The sequence below is a fragment of the Fukomys damarensis genome, unplaced genomic scaffold (genome assembly GCF_012274545.1).
Source record: "Fukomys damarensis isolate Sample0158 unplaced genomic scaffold, DMR_v1.0_HiC HiC_scaffold_14, whole genome shotgun sequence".
Lineage (NCBI taxonomy): Eukaryota > Metazoa > Chordata > Mammalia > Rodentia > Bathyergidae > Fukomys > Fukomys damarensis.
Window position 1 is genome coordinate 36952219 of NW_022900926.1, and position 16084 is coordinate 36968302.

Sequence of the window (16084 nt, forward strand, 5' to 3'; positions counted from 1 at the left end):
AAATTTTTTTTTTTTTTTTTTTTTGGTACCAGGGAAAGAACTTGGGTCCTTGCACTTGAGAGGCAGGCGCCGGAACCACTGAGCTAAATCTCCAGCCCTACCTCACATTCTTCTCCCCATTTTGACATATGTGAGAGTACCAAAAGATTGACAGCTGACCTCTACATTAACTCCACCTAGAAAATGCCTGAGTACTCTATAATTTCTTTGGTGTAACTTCAAAGCAACATTTTTAGGCCTTTTATGGATGACTCAGGGTGGAAAGGTAAAAGAAAGATTACTTAAGCCTATGTATCAGTAAAGATTACTATTTCTTAGCCTTCAAAACAATATCATTAGGTATTAATACTTCCATCTTATGAATAAAGAAGCTGGGATAAAAGGTTAAAACTTGCCTAAGAAAATATAATACCTAAAATAAGAAAGCAAATCCAGACTGTGCTGACTCTGACTGTGTTGCTTCACTGGAAAATATGATCTCTCTAAAGATTTTCTCCCAGTGTAACAATCACAATACCTGTGTAAGTCCAACTCATTCAGGAAGACAGGAAGAGTCTCCTACACATGGACCCTGATATGAAAGGCCACCTGAGCTGTGGATGGTTGCTTATACAAAGACATGATACCAAAATATCACAGGTCATCATTGAAGTGTTTTCTTCTCTATTACACAAAAAGGTCAAAGATGGACCTCAAATATGTGCTCCTAATTTTAAATCCTGACCAACTCCCAGTGTGCCTTTGCTGGCTGACTGCTGCAGCTCTAGCCAGGCCCTCCCCTGCTTGTTCAAGTGTCACAGAAGTCCTTGAGATGACCACATGTTCTATACAACTTCTGCCTACAATACCTGGGCAGGCAAAGTGGACTCGTCAAGATCATGTTCTTCCTAAGCCAACAGCAAGACCAGTGTCTTTGTAATATTATGTCAGAAGCACTCAGTTAATGACATAAGTGACAACTAAAATAATTTTACATATTCAGTAAAGACTTTCTTCAGTAAAGAAAGTAGGACCAACCAGGTAACTCTGTCATGAATTTTCACAATTTTTCAACATTTTTCAACAGTGTTTCTACTAATAAAGTTCAAGAGCATCACAGTAAGTCAACAAACAGGGCTTTTATGAAAAATGCATAACACCATACTTTGTCACTGGTATTGATGTCATCTACTCCCACTGAAAGATCTTCTTCAATCTCTTCACCAATACTTAGTTCACTTTTTTCTGAGCGATGGGTGGCACTAATCACAAGGAGAAAAAAGAAATGAGACATCTGAAAACAATAACTACTGTTCTTTAAATTTTTAGGTCTTTTGAGTAAAATACATTAAGTATCATCAACTTCATATCATCTCACTTGACCTTAAAATAACTTAACAAGGGCAGCAGCGATAATCAAGTTAATCTAGCAGATCAGAAAACTAAGGTTCAATTGTAACTTTGAATACAACAGCAATAAAAAAGCCAAAATTTATAAAATATCTACATCATACTATCTTTCCAAACAATTATATAACAAATCATCCCCCTCACCAAAAATACAAATTCACAATTGGAAATAAAATTCTCAGACACATAATTTAAAATTTCTAATCATACCCACAACAAATATTACTTCCACACTAGTAGGCAACTCAGATTATTTTCATGTATATAAGAAAGTTACCTAACACAAAACATTTAAGAAATATTATCTGCATCAGAAAAATAATTTCAGGGCATAATTTTTTTTTTAAATGCAGACAATCCCACCACAAAAAATTAAAAAAGCACTTGTGATATGGTAACTGACTTGTTCCAAAAGGACTTCTGAGTCAACTCCTCAATATTTATACATCAGAGTATATCTGTATGTAAGTATAAAATGAAATACAAGTTCCAAAATATGTAACTTGGGATTATCTTTTATTCACCTTAACACAAACAACATAATCAAATACACTAAAGTAATCCTTACTGTAATTTTGTTACTTTTGTCTATATACAAGAATTATAAAAAAATATATGTTTAGATATTTGCCCAGCAATTTTCTTACCTATTAAAGTCATCAACATAATCTTCTTCTCCAGTCCCTGGAAAGTTTAAGAAAATACATGTTACATTCACATAAAACACTTTGTGATTTATCTATAAATACACATTTCCTGCCAAAACATTACTGACTTCCATTGCAATGTTAAAAGAAAAGTACCAAAGACAAGAAATATTTTTACCATAGTTTATGAAGGTAAATGACCAAAGCTGTTTAAGTTATTATACCACAACCTGAAATGTTGTTAATACCTTGTCTTTAGTCCAGGTTCTCAGGAGCATTTCTTCACAGGGCACACTCACCATTACTCTGCCCTTTGCCCTAATGGAGCACAGTAGCAGCAATTTATTATCAACTCCTCCTTACCTTATGCTGAGCTATCACAACCCATTTCTACACCCAGTGACTCTGGCCCTCTAACTTGCAAAACATGTCTTTCTCCCCTACTAAAGTTTGAGCCTCCCAAGACAGATCTATCCTGGTTGCTGCTAGCACCATCCCTGCCACAGTGACCCTGGACACATGTAAACTGCCCAAACACCTGCTGAGTGAAGAGTAATAGTGAACAACAGTGCTCAGTATAGGCTCCTGGAGTCACTTCACTTAAGATTTGATCCTAAAAGATAATCACTTTAAAAACTAGATATTTACTTACCTAATCCAAGTGATCCAATTTTTTCATTAACCAATTTCAGATCTTTCAAAACTGTACTTCCCCTTTTACCTGTGAACAGAAAAAAATATCAGCATTAAAATAACTTTTAGAATACAACACTCTCTAAGCCACTTTACAACAGTACAGTATTATGACCTATGACCTAAAACAAAAAAAAATCTTTCAAACTGTCATCATCAGATGCTTAAATTATACATTACAACCATTTTTAAACAACCACCATTTCTCCTTATTAGAACACAAGCATCTAGATAATTTTTGCCCAACTATAGGACCTTCCATAAGTAGCCCCAGAAGGCATAAATTCATAGAATACAGTTAATTGCTTTTCACCAATTTTATTCTTCCTTTGAACTTCTATAGTTTGCTTCAACTTAATCACTAATTTATCAAGCTGAACTCTTCACTGGTTTTACTTCTTTAGTGCTCAGTTCTCAATGCCCTCCTAAATCATCCTCTAATCAGTAATATGGCCACAATATGCTAGATTCCTTCTTTGCGGGTGGCAATAACCATGGAGAGAAGGGATGTGGGCCATCTGAAGGGACACACAGCTGGCTTATTAAATGTGTAGTAGCATGGGAACATACCATCTATTGTGCGTTCTAGAAAGACCCACAATTGTGCCTCACAATACATACAACAGAAAAATGTTAAAAAGGATCACAAAATTAGATAAAACTTATACTGTAAATTTCTAATGAAACTAATTAAGGAAACTTTCAAAAGAGATACTCTTATACTCCAGACGTTCTGCCAACTAAATGCCATGCTTACTATGATATGGAATATAGAGTCTGTTATGTATCTGTATGTTTAGAGATATGCCCTTTAATTCTTGGCACTGTCACCATGTGTGAGATAAGGAATAAGAAGGCAAATAGTACAGCTGCTTGGCAATGGTGTCTTTCTAACAACCTCTGTCTCTGCTACATGTAAAAAGATACATCTGATCCAAGTCCCAAATGGTAAAATATTTTATTTAACATTACAATAATTACTGTGGTATCATAGAACAAATTTTTAAGAAATTAACTGAACTTAAACTTGAATCAAGTCATTTGAAATGGTCAAGAGTCAGCTGAAAAATTAAAGATGTTCGTTGACTTACAGCAAGCTTACATCCAATAAACCAATCATAAATTGAAAGTATTGTAGATCAAAAATGTATTTAATATCAGTATCATAGTATGAGATTATAGCTTGGACAATAGACAGTGGGTAGATATAGTGTGTCTTTACTTCAGGCTTATAAAACATTCTGTGAGGCACCTCTCACTATCTCCCTGGTTGATAGATGGTGGAATCATAGGATATCTTAGGAAATGGTTGCACCAACCAGCTGGAAGGAGCAGAAAGACTTTCTCAGCATATGTGAAGCCACCACTTCACATGTTCAGACCTATGCTTGTTGGGTTAAATCACTGAAGTTTGAGGAGTGTTTGATATTGTAGCTGACATTGATCTCTAACATTGGCTAATATACGAAGAACAGCTGTTCCCTTAGAATCTAAACTTCAGAATAGTTTCTCTGGTGTGAAAAACTATAATAATACACAGGATCCTAATGAGGCAATTAATAATGTGAAATAGGAAGTAAAGGGCTAAAGGTGTAAGGAAAGTGGGAAGGCTGGGGTTCAGGTAAACAGGGAGAGGAAAAAAGTATGAGAAACTGAAAAAATGGAAATAAAGTGTTTGTAAATGGGGAGGGGAGGAGGGGGTGAAGGGAGGGCAGGGACAAGGGGAAAAATGAGAATCAATACCTATTATGTAAAGGTACAGAATCCCAATGATGAATGTAACTGTATTTGTATACCTAGATTGTACCAATATCCTCAATAAAAAAGAAAAAAAAAGAAAAAAAAATGTATTTAATAGCCCTAAATTACTGAATATCACAGTTAGCAACACAGCACCCTGCAGAGTGTCATTTGTTCCCCTCCTGACCCTATGGCTGACCAGGAGCTGTGCTGCTCTCTGCTACAGCATCACAAAAGAAGATAATGCATATCACTAGCTAGGGAGAAAAAAGTATGGTCTCTATCAAGTGAATATCAAAATTGCATGAAGTTAAAAAATCTTAAGTCAAACCATCATAAGTTGGGGACCCACATGTACAATAAATATATCAATAGATAATAAAAATCAGCTAAAAAGTCAATATCCTAAAAGTATTCTGATGGCACAGGAAAAGGCAAAACATAAAATGACAGAGAATATGACACTAAAAAGAAATGTAATATATAAAATATTAACAAGAAATATCTGAACAATAAAATTAGACTATTTTTATGATTTTCCTGAAAAAAAACCTAATAATCACATAGTTCTTAGAGAAATCCACCAAGAATACTTAAGCTGCCATCTTCAGGCACTTACTCTCAGGGTCTTTTAATGAGGGGGCTCCTGCCAGAGAGGTGAGTCCACTCCTTAAGGGCGGAGCATCTGAGAGTGAGGCCAGACTTCCTGCTTGCTTCTTAGGTTCACTTCTCCTAACAGGAAGCAAGTGACAATTGCATGGTAATCTTAGATCCTGCCACTAAAGGTTTTATTCTGTCATTAGAACAAAAGGAATTTAAAATATTTTATATGCGTACAAAGGCCAGAAATAAGGAATATATACTTTATAGATTCAAATTCAAAAGGTATACCTATAAAGTAATGCAGATTATTGTCACAAATCCATGCAGCAAAGTTTGTCATTAAGAAATCAGTTCACCTCTTTTTAGAATGTTTCATATTTTACAAGTTGACCTTGCTTAATATACTTCTTGTCTGTGATTTCGAGAAGCTCTTATTCATCATCCCAAAATGCAATCAAGAGACAACATAGGAGTCAACTAAAAAGTAAGCACTACCTCTCAGACACACCTGTTAAGTACTATTTAGAAAGCCACAAAACCTCTTCAAGTCATGAGCACTAGTCTCAAGGAGATGGTTAAACACTGCCCTACCATCTTATACCCTTAACAGTCCATTTTCTCCTTACTTTCTTTTTTGCAGTACTAGGGATTGAGCCTGAGACCACGTTACTAAGCTACATCCTTACCCCTTTTCTTTACTTTTTTTGAGATAGTGCCTCACTAAGTTGCCCAGGTGGGGCTCAAACTTGGAATCATCCTACCTCAGCCTACTACCATACTGGGATTACAGGAGTGTGCCACCATGCCTGAATTCTCTTTCCTTTTTCTACAATACCTTCTCTACCTCAAAGCTCCATCACTCCACCTCTATCCTCACTCACAGGAAATTCAAACAAGTGGTACTGTGCACAACCATCTGGTCCACTCCTGCCTACAAACAGATGCAGCTCTCCATTCTTCTGGCAAAGATAACTTCCCTGGGTGAGAATTCCACCAGGCCAGAAATTCTATCCTTACTCCTTACTTTCTCTCATCCTTAAAACCAGATCATTCTTATCAGTAATACACAATATTTCTTCCACTTTCACAGGTTTTTGGGCCCATAACCCACCCTTCCAGCCATTACCTCAATCCTCTGTACCCTTGTATAATTCATCAGAAAATAATTTATTATTTATAATCCTTACCTCTCATGCTTAAAGCTACTCTAATCTTTTAACTGCTCTCACTCCAACAAAACTGTCAAGGTTATTAGTGACGTCAACGTGGCTAAATCCAGTGGCTTACTTACAGCAGATGTTAAGGCAGCTGCTCCCTCTTGCCACTTCCTGCAAGGACGTGCCATCTCCTGGTTCTGTTTTCTTCCTCCTTCCTGCTCAGATCGAGGTGCTACAGGGCCCGTTTTCATGACCTCGTTTCCAAGCTGTAATGTTACTGATAACTCATAATTCCTTTCTTCGTATCTCCAGTCCAGAGCATTCTCTGTAACTCCCAGTCTTCCAGATCCAATAGCCTAATGCACAACTCACCAAGTCTTCTCACATGTAACATGTCACAGCTCTAGGCTTTCACACTGCCCTAATCTTTCCACTCTTCATCTCAATCTTTCAGGTATTCAGACGAAGAACCATCGGCAAATCCTTTTGAACCTAACCTCAAGATATTTCCAAAAACCACCTAATTCTCATCATGGTCACCTCTACCTCTCCCTGAATAAGTCTCAGAGCCTCCTACCTAGAAACCCTGCATCCACCCTGCTCAGCAGACAGAGATCCTTCTGCATCATATGCTGGAAACAGGAGATATCTAGGGCTTCCAGTTTCAGCCCCTCATCTCAGGGTTCATCTCATACAAGTCCCTTCGCTCTTTCTTTCTTGCTGTCCTCTGGTCCATAAGATACCTTCACATTCGCTGTCTCCTCTTTGGAGAGCCCTGCAAACCCATACATACATTGTGTGGCTTACTCTCACCTCTGGTGCTCTTAGCTCAGCACCCTCCCCTCTGAAGCAGCACAAATTAAGCCTTCCTAGACATGCTACTGAAATACACAAAACCTACAAGCTCCTTCTCCATGTCAGTGTCCTGCTCCCAGCTCTAACACACTGTTAATGTCATTCTTACTGACTTTCTGACTTCATCCTGAAGTGAGCTTCCTGATGGCAGTTTTGCCCTTCTATCACTGTGGCATTCTGTCCCCAAAACAGTCCCTGGGACATGGCAGGCATACACTACAGACTTATCTCATGAAATCAGCCGTGCCAGGTTTATTTAAAAACCTGGAACCACTTTAAACCTAACAGGCTTTAGTGACACAAAATCAGACTTAGAGATTCAATAATACAGAACCATTAGGTTATTACTTTTTTTCTTTGTACCAGGGATTGAACTCAGGACCTTGTGCTTGCGAGGCAGGTGACAGAACCACTGAGCTAAATACCCAGCCCCATTAGGTCATTACTTTTAACATATAAAATAAAAACAGAAATTATATTTTTGAACCTCTAGTGTGTTTATCCAAGAACAGTCTACTCACCAACCGTAAGTTTTTTCTGGTTTAGGAATGGGATCATCAAAGAAAGAATCTCCTTCCATGTCATCTTCACCTGTACAAAGGCCAGCTTTGTCTTTGACATCTAAAGTAGGAGTGCTTAAAAAAGATCCAATTTTTGTTTCATGGGTCAGTGAGTGCAGGCTGCTTTTGCTCTTTGGTTCTGATGAGGAGATAGCTGTATCACTCAGACTGGCCTCACTGTTGGCCTTCTGGAAAGAAGGAGAGAGAACAGTGCTTGGTGAAAAAACTTTTAAGATGTTGTAAAAAACAAGTTGAGTGAACACAGGCAAATTTGTGCATGTGGATATACATCACATTGCCACACTGTGAACTGCACCATAACCCCATGATTTACCACCCTAATCCTCAGGATCCCTAGCATGGCCAACTTTAGAAGGGAAAGTATGTTAAAGAAATCTGTTTACACCATTTCCTTCCTCTGTCCTTAAATAGAAATATCTTTATTATGCCTCGCCTACCTATAAACAACTTTCTCAAATATAAACAACTTTTCCATTTCCTCCCAAATGTGTGCCACTGCTTCATAAAATAAGTTAAATCAATACATTTTCAACATCCAAATACAACTGAAAGACAAAAAGCAGAATATGTCATATACAGTGTCCATACGCAGATATTCACATCTCTCTGCATATCTCCAACCAAGGTAAAAAATTTTCAGGCATTTTTACCATGCCTCACTGACATGGTGAGGTTTGCACAAAATAGCACATTGTATTTTCTTGTTTCCAGTTAGTCCTATCCATCAGAGCATAATTTTAGTTTTGTTTGGTCAAGTATCTCTTTTGCTCTTAGATATGTCTATACCAATAGCAACAACAAAAAATTGCTAATGAAATAATAGCAGCAGCTAATGCCTATGAAGCACATTCAAATGCTTCACAAATGATACTTTATTTAATCTTAAAAATAAGCCTGTAGCTTCAGTGGATATGAAAAAGGAAACATAGGGACAATTTATGTCATTTGTCAAAGTCTTCAGGTAGTTAAGTGGTAAAGTCAACAAAAAGAGCCTCATCCCAGAGGTTAGCTCTCAGTATTTATACAGTTTTGCAATTAGGTTAAATTGTGTTTTATGTGGGTGAAAAAATTGCAGTTCCCAAAGATTCAGACTTTTACACTAAAAGGTATGGCATTGTGTAAGACCTCTGTAATGCTCTAGCAAACATAGTAAACTGAAATAAGGAAAAAGAGTACAGTTTGCACTTGACTATTAACTGTACAATCTTCAATAAATAATTTTCCTAAGCATTATTTTCCTCAAAAATTAAAACTGGGTATTTTTTAAAACAAATTATAACTAGGAGCTGAAACAGAAGAGAACAGTTAAATGTAGTATATTGAGGCAGGGTGGTAGAGTATGGGTTAGATATAATGCATAAGACACTCAGGGAACTGTTATGCTTTCCCTGTTTACAGACAGCATGCACAAGACCTGTCTGAAGATACATATCTACATTTTTACAGTACTCAGAGGCCTGGACTAGGACAGAGGCAAGACAAAGCTATATAAATTTTAGACAAAGCTATATAAATTTTGCATGAAACTATCTCATCCATGTATTATTATTATTATATTTTTGGTACCAGGGATCAAACTCAGGACCTTGTGCTTATGAGGCAGGCAGCACACCACTGAGCTAAATTCCCAGCCCTCATTCATGTATTATTAATACAGATAAATTAATGATCATAAAGAGATGTCTGGAAAAATATATACCAAGTTACCCTTTTAGACAGTACAGGGTATTTTCAAAGAAGTGGAAAATTTTTTAATTAGCCTAGCAACTTTCTTGAAGTTTTTCTGTATTATCAAATATAAAAAAGTATCATGAACTTGTGTATTTCTTAATTAGGTTCATCAAATGTTAAAGTAACTAATTTATATTTTTGTAAAAGCATTACAAATAAATACCCTGAAGTCTTGTGGTACAATTACACACTGAGAGAGTAACTCTCTCCTCCAGAAAATTCCTGAGAAAGTTCAAAATAGTAACTGGCATGAAGAATCTGAATGGGAATATAAAGCAATATCACAAGAAATACGAGTTATTCGTATTCAGTCTTCCCACAAATTCACATTATCAACATAACTTTAGTTCACATTGTCAACTATCCACATCTAAGCTTGTAACCATTATGTACCCATGATTAATTTTTGTTTGTTTGTTTTTTGGGGTGTTTTGTTTTGTTTTGTTTTTTGAGACAGGGTCTCACTATGTAGTTGAGACTGACCTGGAACTCACTATGTAGTCCAGGCTGGTCTCGAACCCACAGTGATCCTCCTGTCTCAGCCTCCCAAATGCTGGGATTACAGGCATGTGCCACCACGCCCAGCCCATGATTAATTTTTGAATGGTTTTAGCAATATCCCTGTGATGGGTAGAAGGACAATTTTTGAAAGACAAATTTCATGAAGAAAGACATTATGCTACACCAATACGTATTTTTAAAAAATTTTAAATAATATGATTATTTTGTTCTCAGTATACAGTTGTTTTACTTTTGGAATAAAAACAAACCTTAAAAACAATTTGCTCTACAACTGATCTCAAAATCAATTTCTAAACCATTTTGACATGTACTTTATAACTACAGCTCATTTTTCACCAAAATTCCATTCCCCAAATGTGTTAACAATGAACCCCTAAACTTAATTACAAATAACTTTTACTATTAGAAAAATCCACAATAAAAGCAGAAAGATTTACCATCAAAATATCTCACAAACATTAAATCAAAAGTACTATTAAAATTTTGGAGCTGTTTCAATGGAGAAAATCTATGTTCACATTTGTATGTGCTAGAATTTGTTTAAAACTTTTATCATGGCTTAGGACAAGCCTTTATTTTATATACATAAACTTTAATTACTTGGGTTTCCTATCACTTAAATTTGAATAAAATGAAATTATGATTTAAAATGAAGCTAAATAGCTACTGTAACATATTGTTCAAAACCAAGAGATACAACTTAATACCTTAGAATTCATTCCTTGAATAACCTCAGAGGTTGCTATGGACTGAAATTTATCACCTAAGAGAGATCTGTTGAAGTCCTAACCCCTGGTACATCAAAGTGTGACCATACATGGAAAAAATGTCACTGCAGATCTATTAAAATGTGACTATATTAGAGTAGGGTGGGACCTAAACCAGTATGATTGGTATCCTTAGAAGAGAAGAAAAGAGGACTAGGGTGCAGCTTAATATGTGTTTAGCATGCCCAAATCCCTCAGTCCCCACAAGAAGGAGAAGAACAGAAACACAGAGAACCACCAAGTGAAGATGGTGGCAGAGCCTGGAGTTATACACCCACAGTCACAGAACACCTAGCTCTGCAGGCTGCCCCAGAAGCCAAGACAGAGAGCAAGTCCCTGTCAACACTCTGATTCAAGCTTCTCAGCTTCCAAACTGTGAAATGATAGGCTTCTATTGTTTTAAGTCTCTCTATTTCTACTTTATTACAGCAGCCCTAGGAAACTAACAGCTATTTCTAGTAACTACTTAAGTTTTGTTTTTTCATAAAAGCAACAGATCTACTGCACAGCACTACAACAGCCATTCAATTCTCTAGGATAGAGCTCAAGACTAATAAGCTTTATTGTAATTCACAGTCTAGTCTTAAAGTTTCACTAAGTACTTAGTTTTCCAATAGAACACTTACATAATCAAGAATTCAATCATTTTAAAATTACTAAATTATCAGCATCAGAGAGAAGTTTTATAGTGAAAAGCACTACTAATTTTGCAGTAGTCCGAAACTGCATTATCACAAGAATGTCTTACAGACCTGGATAAAAGAATTTTGGTTTTCTAAAGTAAAGGCTAATCTACCCTGTCTGTAACAGGAAAAATATCAAAATCAAACACATTCTTCAGCTGTGCAAAAGTATTCAGAAGCTTTGTGCACTATTTCTTTTCCCCATTCATGCTTCAACCTCCTTCCCTAACCCTGCCAAGATAGTTTCTGATCCATGCTTTACCAGTGAAATATTAAAGGAAGTAATTTTCCTACAACTGTAACAAATACACATATTTAGAAAGTTTAATTTGTACCTGATGTTGTAGCACATGCCTATAATCCCAATACTCTGGGAGGCTGAGGTAGGAAAATCACAAGTTCAAGCCCAGCCTGGGCAACTTAGCAAGACTGTCTCAAAAACGGCTGGGGATACAGCTTAGTGTGAAGGCCCTAGTTTCAACCCCGCCAGAAAACCATATACAGTAGAATTCTAGAACCCCAAAACAAACATGGAAATTTCTCTGGAAACAGATTGTTTATAGACACACCCTCTAACTAACAGTCTGGTAGGCAATCTAATTTCCACAGACATTCTGCATTTTTTTTTTTTTTTCTGGTACCGGGGGTCAAACTTGGGACCTTGCCCTTGCGAGGCAGGTGGTGGCACCACTGAGCTAAAACCCGGGCCCTGATCTTTGGACTCCATGATAAGACCCAAGGACAGCTCTCTGCACAGCTGTTCCTGCACCCCACACCCTCTGCCCTTCGCTCATCACAGCTCAAAGGCTCGCAGACTAAGAGGTCAAGCCTAGAGGCTCAGGAAGCAGGGTCTTGGAACTGGGCAGGCTGGACTGCCAGTGCCAGAATATCCACCCTCCCACCACCCCATTTACCCAGGACTGTACGGGGTAGGGAATGACAATGAGAGCTGATGGGGATCCTGAGGTGACTGCCAAAGACTCACATATGCATGGCTTGAAGTACATGCATGATGGAATTACCATCACTATCACTATCGGTGATCAGCAGAAAATTGGGCTTATTCAACGATTTTGAAAAGTAGAAAAAAACGAATTAAGAAATTTCACATTTTTAAGGATTTAAAGCAAAAAGTACCTTAATACACATTCATTTTAAAACACCTGAAAGCTAAAAGACTGAAGATCATAAAAAGCACCCAATTCTAAGTACTAAAAACAAAAATTAATATTTTACTCATTTTCCTAACTAAATGAAAACCTAATAAAAGTCTGTTGTAACTTTTTTATACTGTTTTTTTTTTCAGACTACTAAGACAATGTTTATAAAGCAAAATAAAATAGATACCACAGATGATACTTCGGAAGTAAATGTTCATATGTATTTCCAAATTTGGTTGTTTGTTTGAGATAAGGTCTGGCTATGTAGTTTAGGCTGGCCTTAAACTCACCATGTAGCCCCCAGGCTAGCCTCAAACTTGTGGTACCATTTAATATTTATTCTCCTTGTATTCCAAATCTTCTATCTACTCTTTGTCTTTGAACAACAAAAGCAATATCTCTTAATTTTACCCAAGTTAAATTAGTTCAAAAACCTTACAAATAGTTAAATAGTTATATAAGTTTTGTGTCTCTCTTATATATTCTCACATATCTGCAAATGACTTTTTATTTCTACTACAACTACAGCTTCCTTGAAGAAACTGAGTAAGTCATTAATACTTGTTCCTTCTTATATTTTAAAGCAGGAAGACACATCCACAGGGCTCCAGAACTCCAAGGCCAGCATCATCCTGGGCCATCCTTCTTCCACTGAAGCCCTGCACTATACACCCCAGAGCAGTATGTCCAGTCTATGTATGCAGAACAGAAAAGTGGGGGTCCCACATCTGCACACAAGTTGTGAATGCCACTCATCTATCCTGTGAACATCTCCCTCGAGTCCTGGTGGGTACAATCTCAACTGCCACATGTAAGTGGACATCTGCGAAACAATGTTAAGAATGCTGGGAACCTACGGCACGCAGATGGCAAAGTGGAAAGGCAGAGGGATGAAAAGGTAAGGGCTTATCTGTATAAGGTTGGAAACAGACAATGATGGACATAATACAGAATTTTTACAGAAGCAATTCAGAAAGAACAACAGGAGAGCAGAGGGAAAAAAATTTCAAACTGACTGAGGAAGTATCCTGGGCTCAGGAACACAACAGTGAAACACAAGGGGCTCCCAACTTATAGCCTAATCTCTGGGACATGGACTCCTAAAGACTCTTCCGCCACCCCGTCCCCACAAACTAGGGAGACACGTGAAGTGCTACCCAAGTGAAGGCTAAAGTCTGGACCCACCACACCACATTACAAAGTGAAAACCATTCTTCCTAGTATGCTTTGGTTTTATGTATAAACTTAGTTAAAATATTCCAACATCTTTAAAATGTATATTACTAGTAATGTTATAAAAACTTAATACTATAAAATACACTTTTAACTTTCAAAAACCTCCAAAAAAACTTATTAAAGAATCTAAAAGAAGTTTTAGATTCTTACTTAATGTTTTTAATGTTGTCTCACCTCTTCAGTCAGACTGTGAACTGCTTAAGTGAGGACTGTGTTAAATATGTCTTGCCCACGGCATTACACAATGACTTCCACTATGTAAATGTTCCAAAAATACTTATTGGGTAAAATAACATCTTCTCGTCTAACAATGCATAAAGAACAGTGTGAACAAAAAGAGAATACAGTAACAGAATTTACCGTTGAAACCATGGGAACTAAAGTCAGTTAATACAGCAAATACAGTTTTTTTTTTAAAGCTTTTAATTTTGGAAGTGTTCTACTTAGTGGAAAATATATAAGCCAAGATTCAACAAAGAACTAGTGAATCTCAGAGAATTGAAAAGTAAATCATTTTGTCTTATTCTAAGTAGATATAAAAACTGTACTGATAATGTTTCTAAGATCTCTAATAGTTAAATTTCATAAGCAACTAATCTACTGGCTTAGTTCATTTTTGTGATCTTTAGGGGAGGAAGAAAAAGCAGCCACAGCCCTGACCACTGTGCAGGACTGGCCCTTCCAGTCTGCTGTGAGGAAGGGCCTGAGAGAGGGTCAACAGAGGTGCAATGGTCTGGAGAACAGTAGGACAAATAAAGACATCTGCAGGAAACTAAGTGTAGTCTTTACCAATTAAAACTTGCCCAAAAAAGTAATTTGAGGTTCAATTTTCTTCAGATAAAAATCATAATGTTGACAACATGTACATCATCATCCTTTTAAAAGGAAAATATTTTCAAGTCTTTTTCACTTCCAGTAAAACAGGAATTTTCAAAGTTCAACTAAAAGCATAATTTTAGAATACAACAATATGGTTTTACCTGGATAAAACTGACAAAATTACTTTTTATTTTATGCCAGCACGGCTTTCTCATGTTCTGATGATAGTTAGATGACAGGGACATTTCAAAAGAAAACCTAAAACCCAGGCCAGCAGGAGGCCCATGAATAGAGGGATCTGTCTTGGCACAGGCTGCTTTTCTCCTTTGCCCTCATGCATGTTACCTTGTCACCAGACTTCTGCCCGCTTGTCTTCTTCTTACCTTGTCCTTTATACCTTGGTATCTGAGCATGAGAATAAAATGACATTTTATCACAAAATATAAATCCTTAAAAGTAAACTAACTCATTACCAAATTAATAAAAATTTCCCATTAGAAGATGTATTACAAATGGAAAATCTAGTTAGCATGTTCCTCTTGACACCTATTTTTCTTGTCTTTTCTTAATACTGTTTTTAATATGCCTGAACTCACACGTTCCAAGTACCCAACAGGTAGGAACTAAGTACAGACAGCCATCACCTGCTCAAGCTGCAGTTCGTGAAAAAAGGCTCCCTTCACACTATTTGACTGAGTTCTATATAAGCCTGAGTAGCTTTGTTTAAGGCTTGTTCTGACCTTACCTGACCTGCCTCAGGAGCACACAAAGCTGGCTCCTAAAGGATGGGCTGGACCCTACCCTGGGCCACATCTTTTCAGAGTCACTCACACTCTCAGTGGGATCTTAAGGAAGATGAGGAGACATAGAGTGGGGAAAGTACTGGAATCCCAAATCTAAATCCTTAAGGTCTACATGAGAATTGCATTTTAAGTGCCAAAACAAAGATTTATATGAAAATAGATCCCACTCCAGCTTAGTGATCAAGTTATCTAGGTTATTTCCAAAGGAGCCACTGCTACTCCAGTTAATGGTGCACACTAAGAACCAGAGACTACACTGAAAGGTGCAGAAGCTCAGTGCCCCCTAGAGGACAAATATGTCCTTTAAACCAGCCTCAAAGATTCTTCTAAGAATTTAGAGCAGCATTTCCTAACTGACTCAAAACACTTTAGGTATCTTATCTCAGCTCTTAGATCTTAAAAAAAAAAAACTTTGGTAGAGAGTAAGGATATGTAAAATACTTTAACTCTTTTCTGGAAGATAATACCTTACATAGGTTAATATTGCTAATTTGCTTTAAAAAAAAACAAAAACAATTTGCTTCCGGGAATTTACTTCATTGGTTCCGCAGCCTTGCCTGGCCTGCCTCGCAAGCGCAAGGTCCCAAGTTTGATCCCCAGTACCAAAATATTAAAAAAATTTTTTTAAACAATTTGCTGAAAAGAGAACTTCCAAATAGTACAAGTACTGCTAAGTATTTTGGAATTTTATTAATTTT

General features: G+C 36.9%; 1 protein-coding gene across 1 annotated transcript in view; it reads right to left on the minus strand.

Moving 5' to 3' along the window:
- Cep43 (centrosomal protein 43) overlaps positions 1-16084 on the minus strand; it is a 63151-nt gene that overhangs the window by 5631 nt on the left and 41436 nt on the right. Inside the window, exons 8-13 of the mRNA XM_010610567.2 lie at positions 14929-14988; positions 7606-7832; positions 5089-5201; positions 2689-2757; positions 2037-2073; positions 1145-1241 (exon numbers count right to left, since the gene is read on the minus strand). Of these exons, the coding sequence (XP_010608869.1) occupies positions 1145-1241; positions 2037-2073; positions 2689-2757; positions 5089-5201; positions 7606-7832; positions 14929-14988 (603 nt within the window). The remainder of the gene's footprint in view (positions 1-1144; positions 1242-2036; positions 2074-2688; positions 2758-5088; positions 5202-7605; positions 7833-14928; positions 14989-16084) is intronic.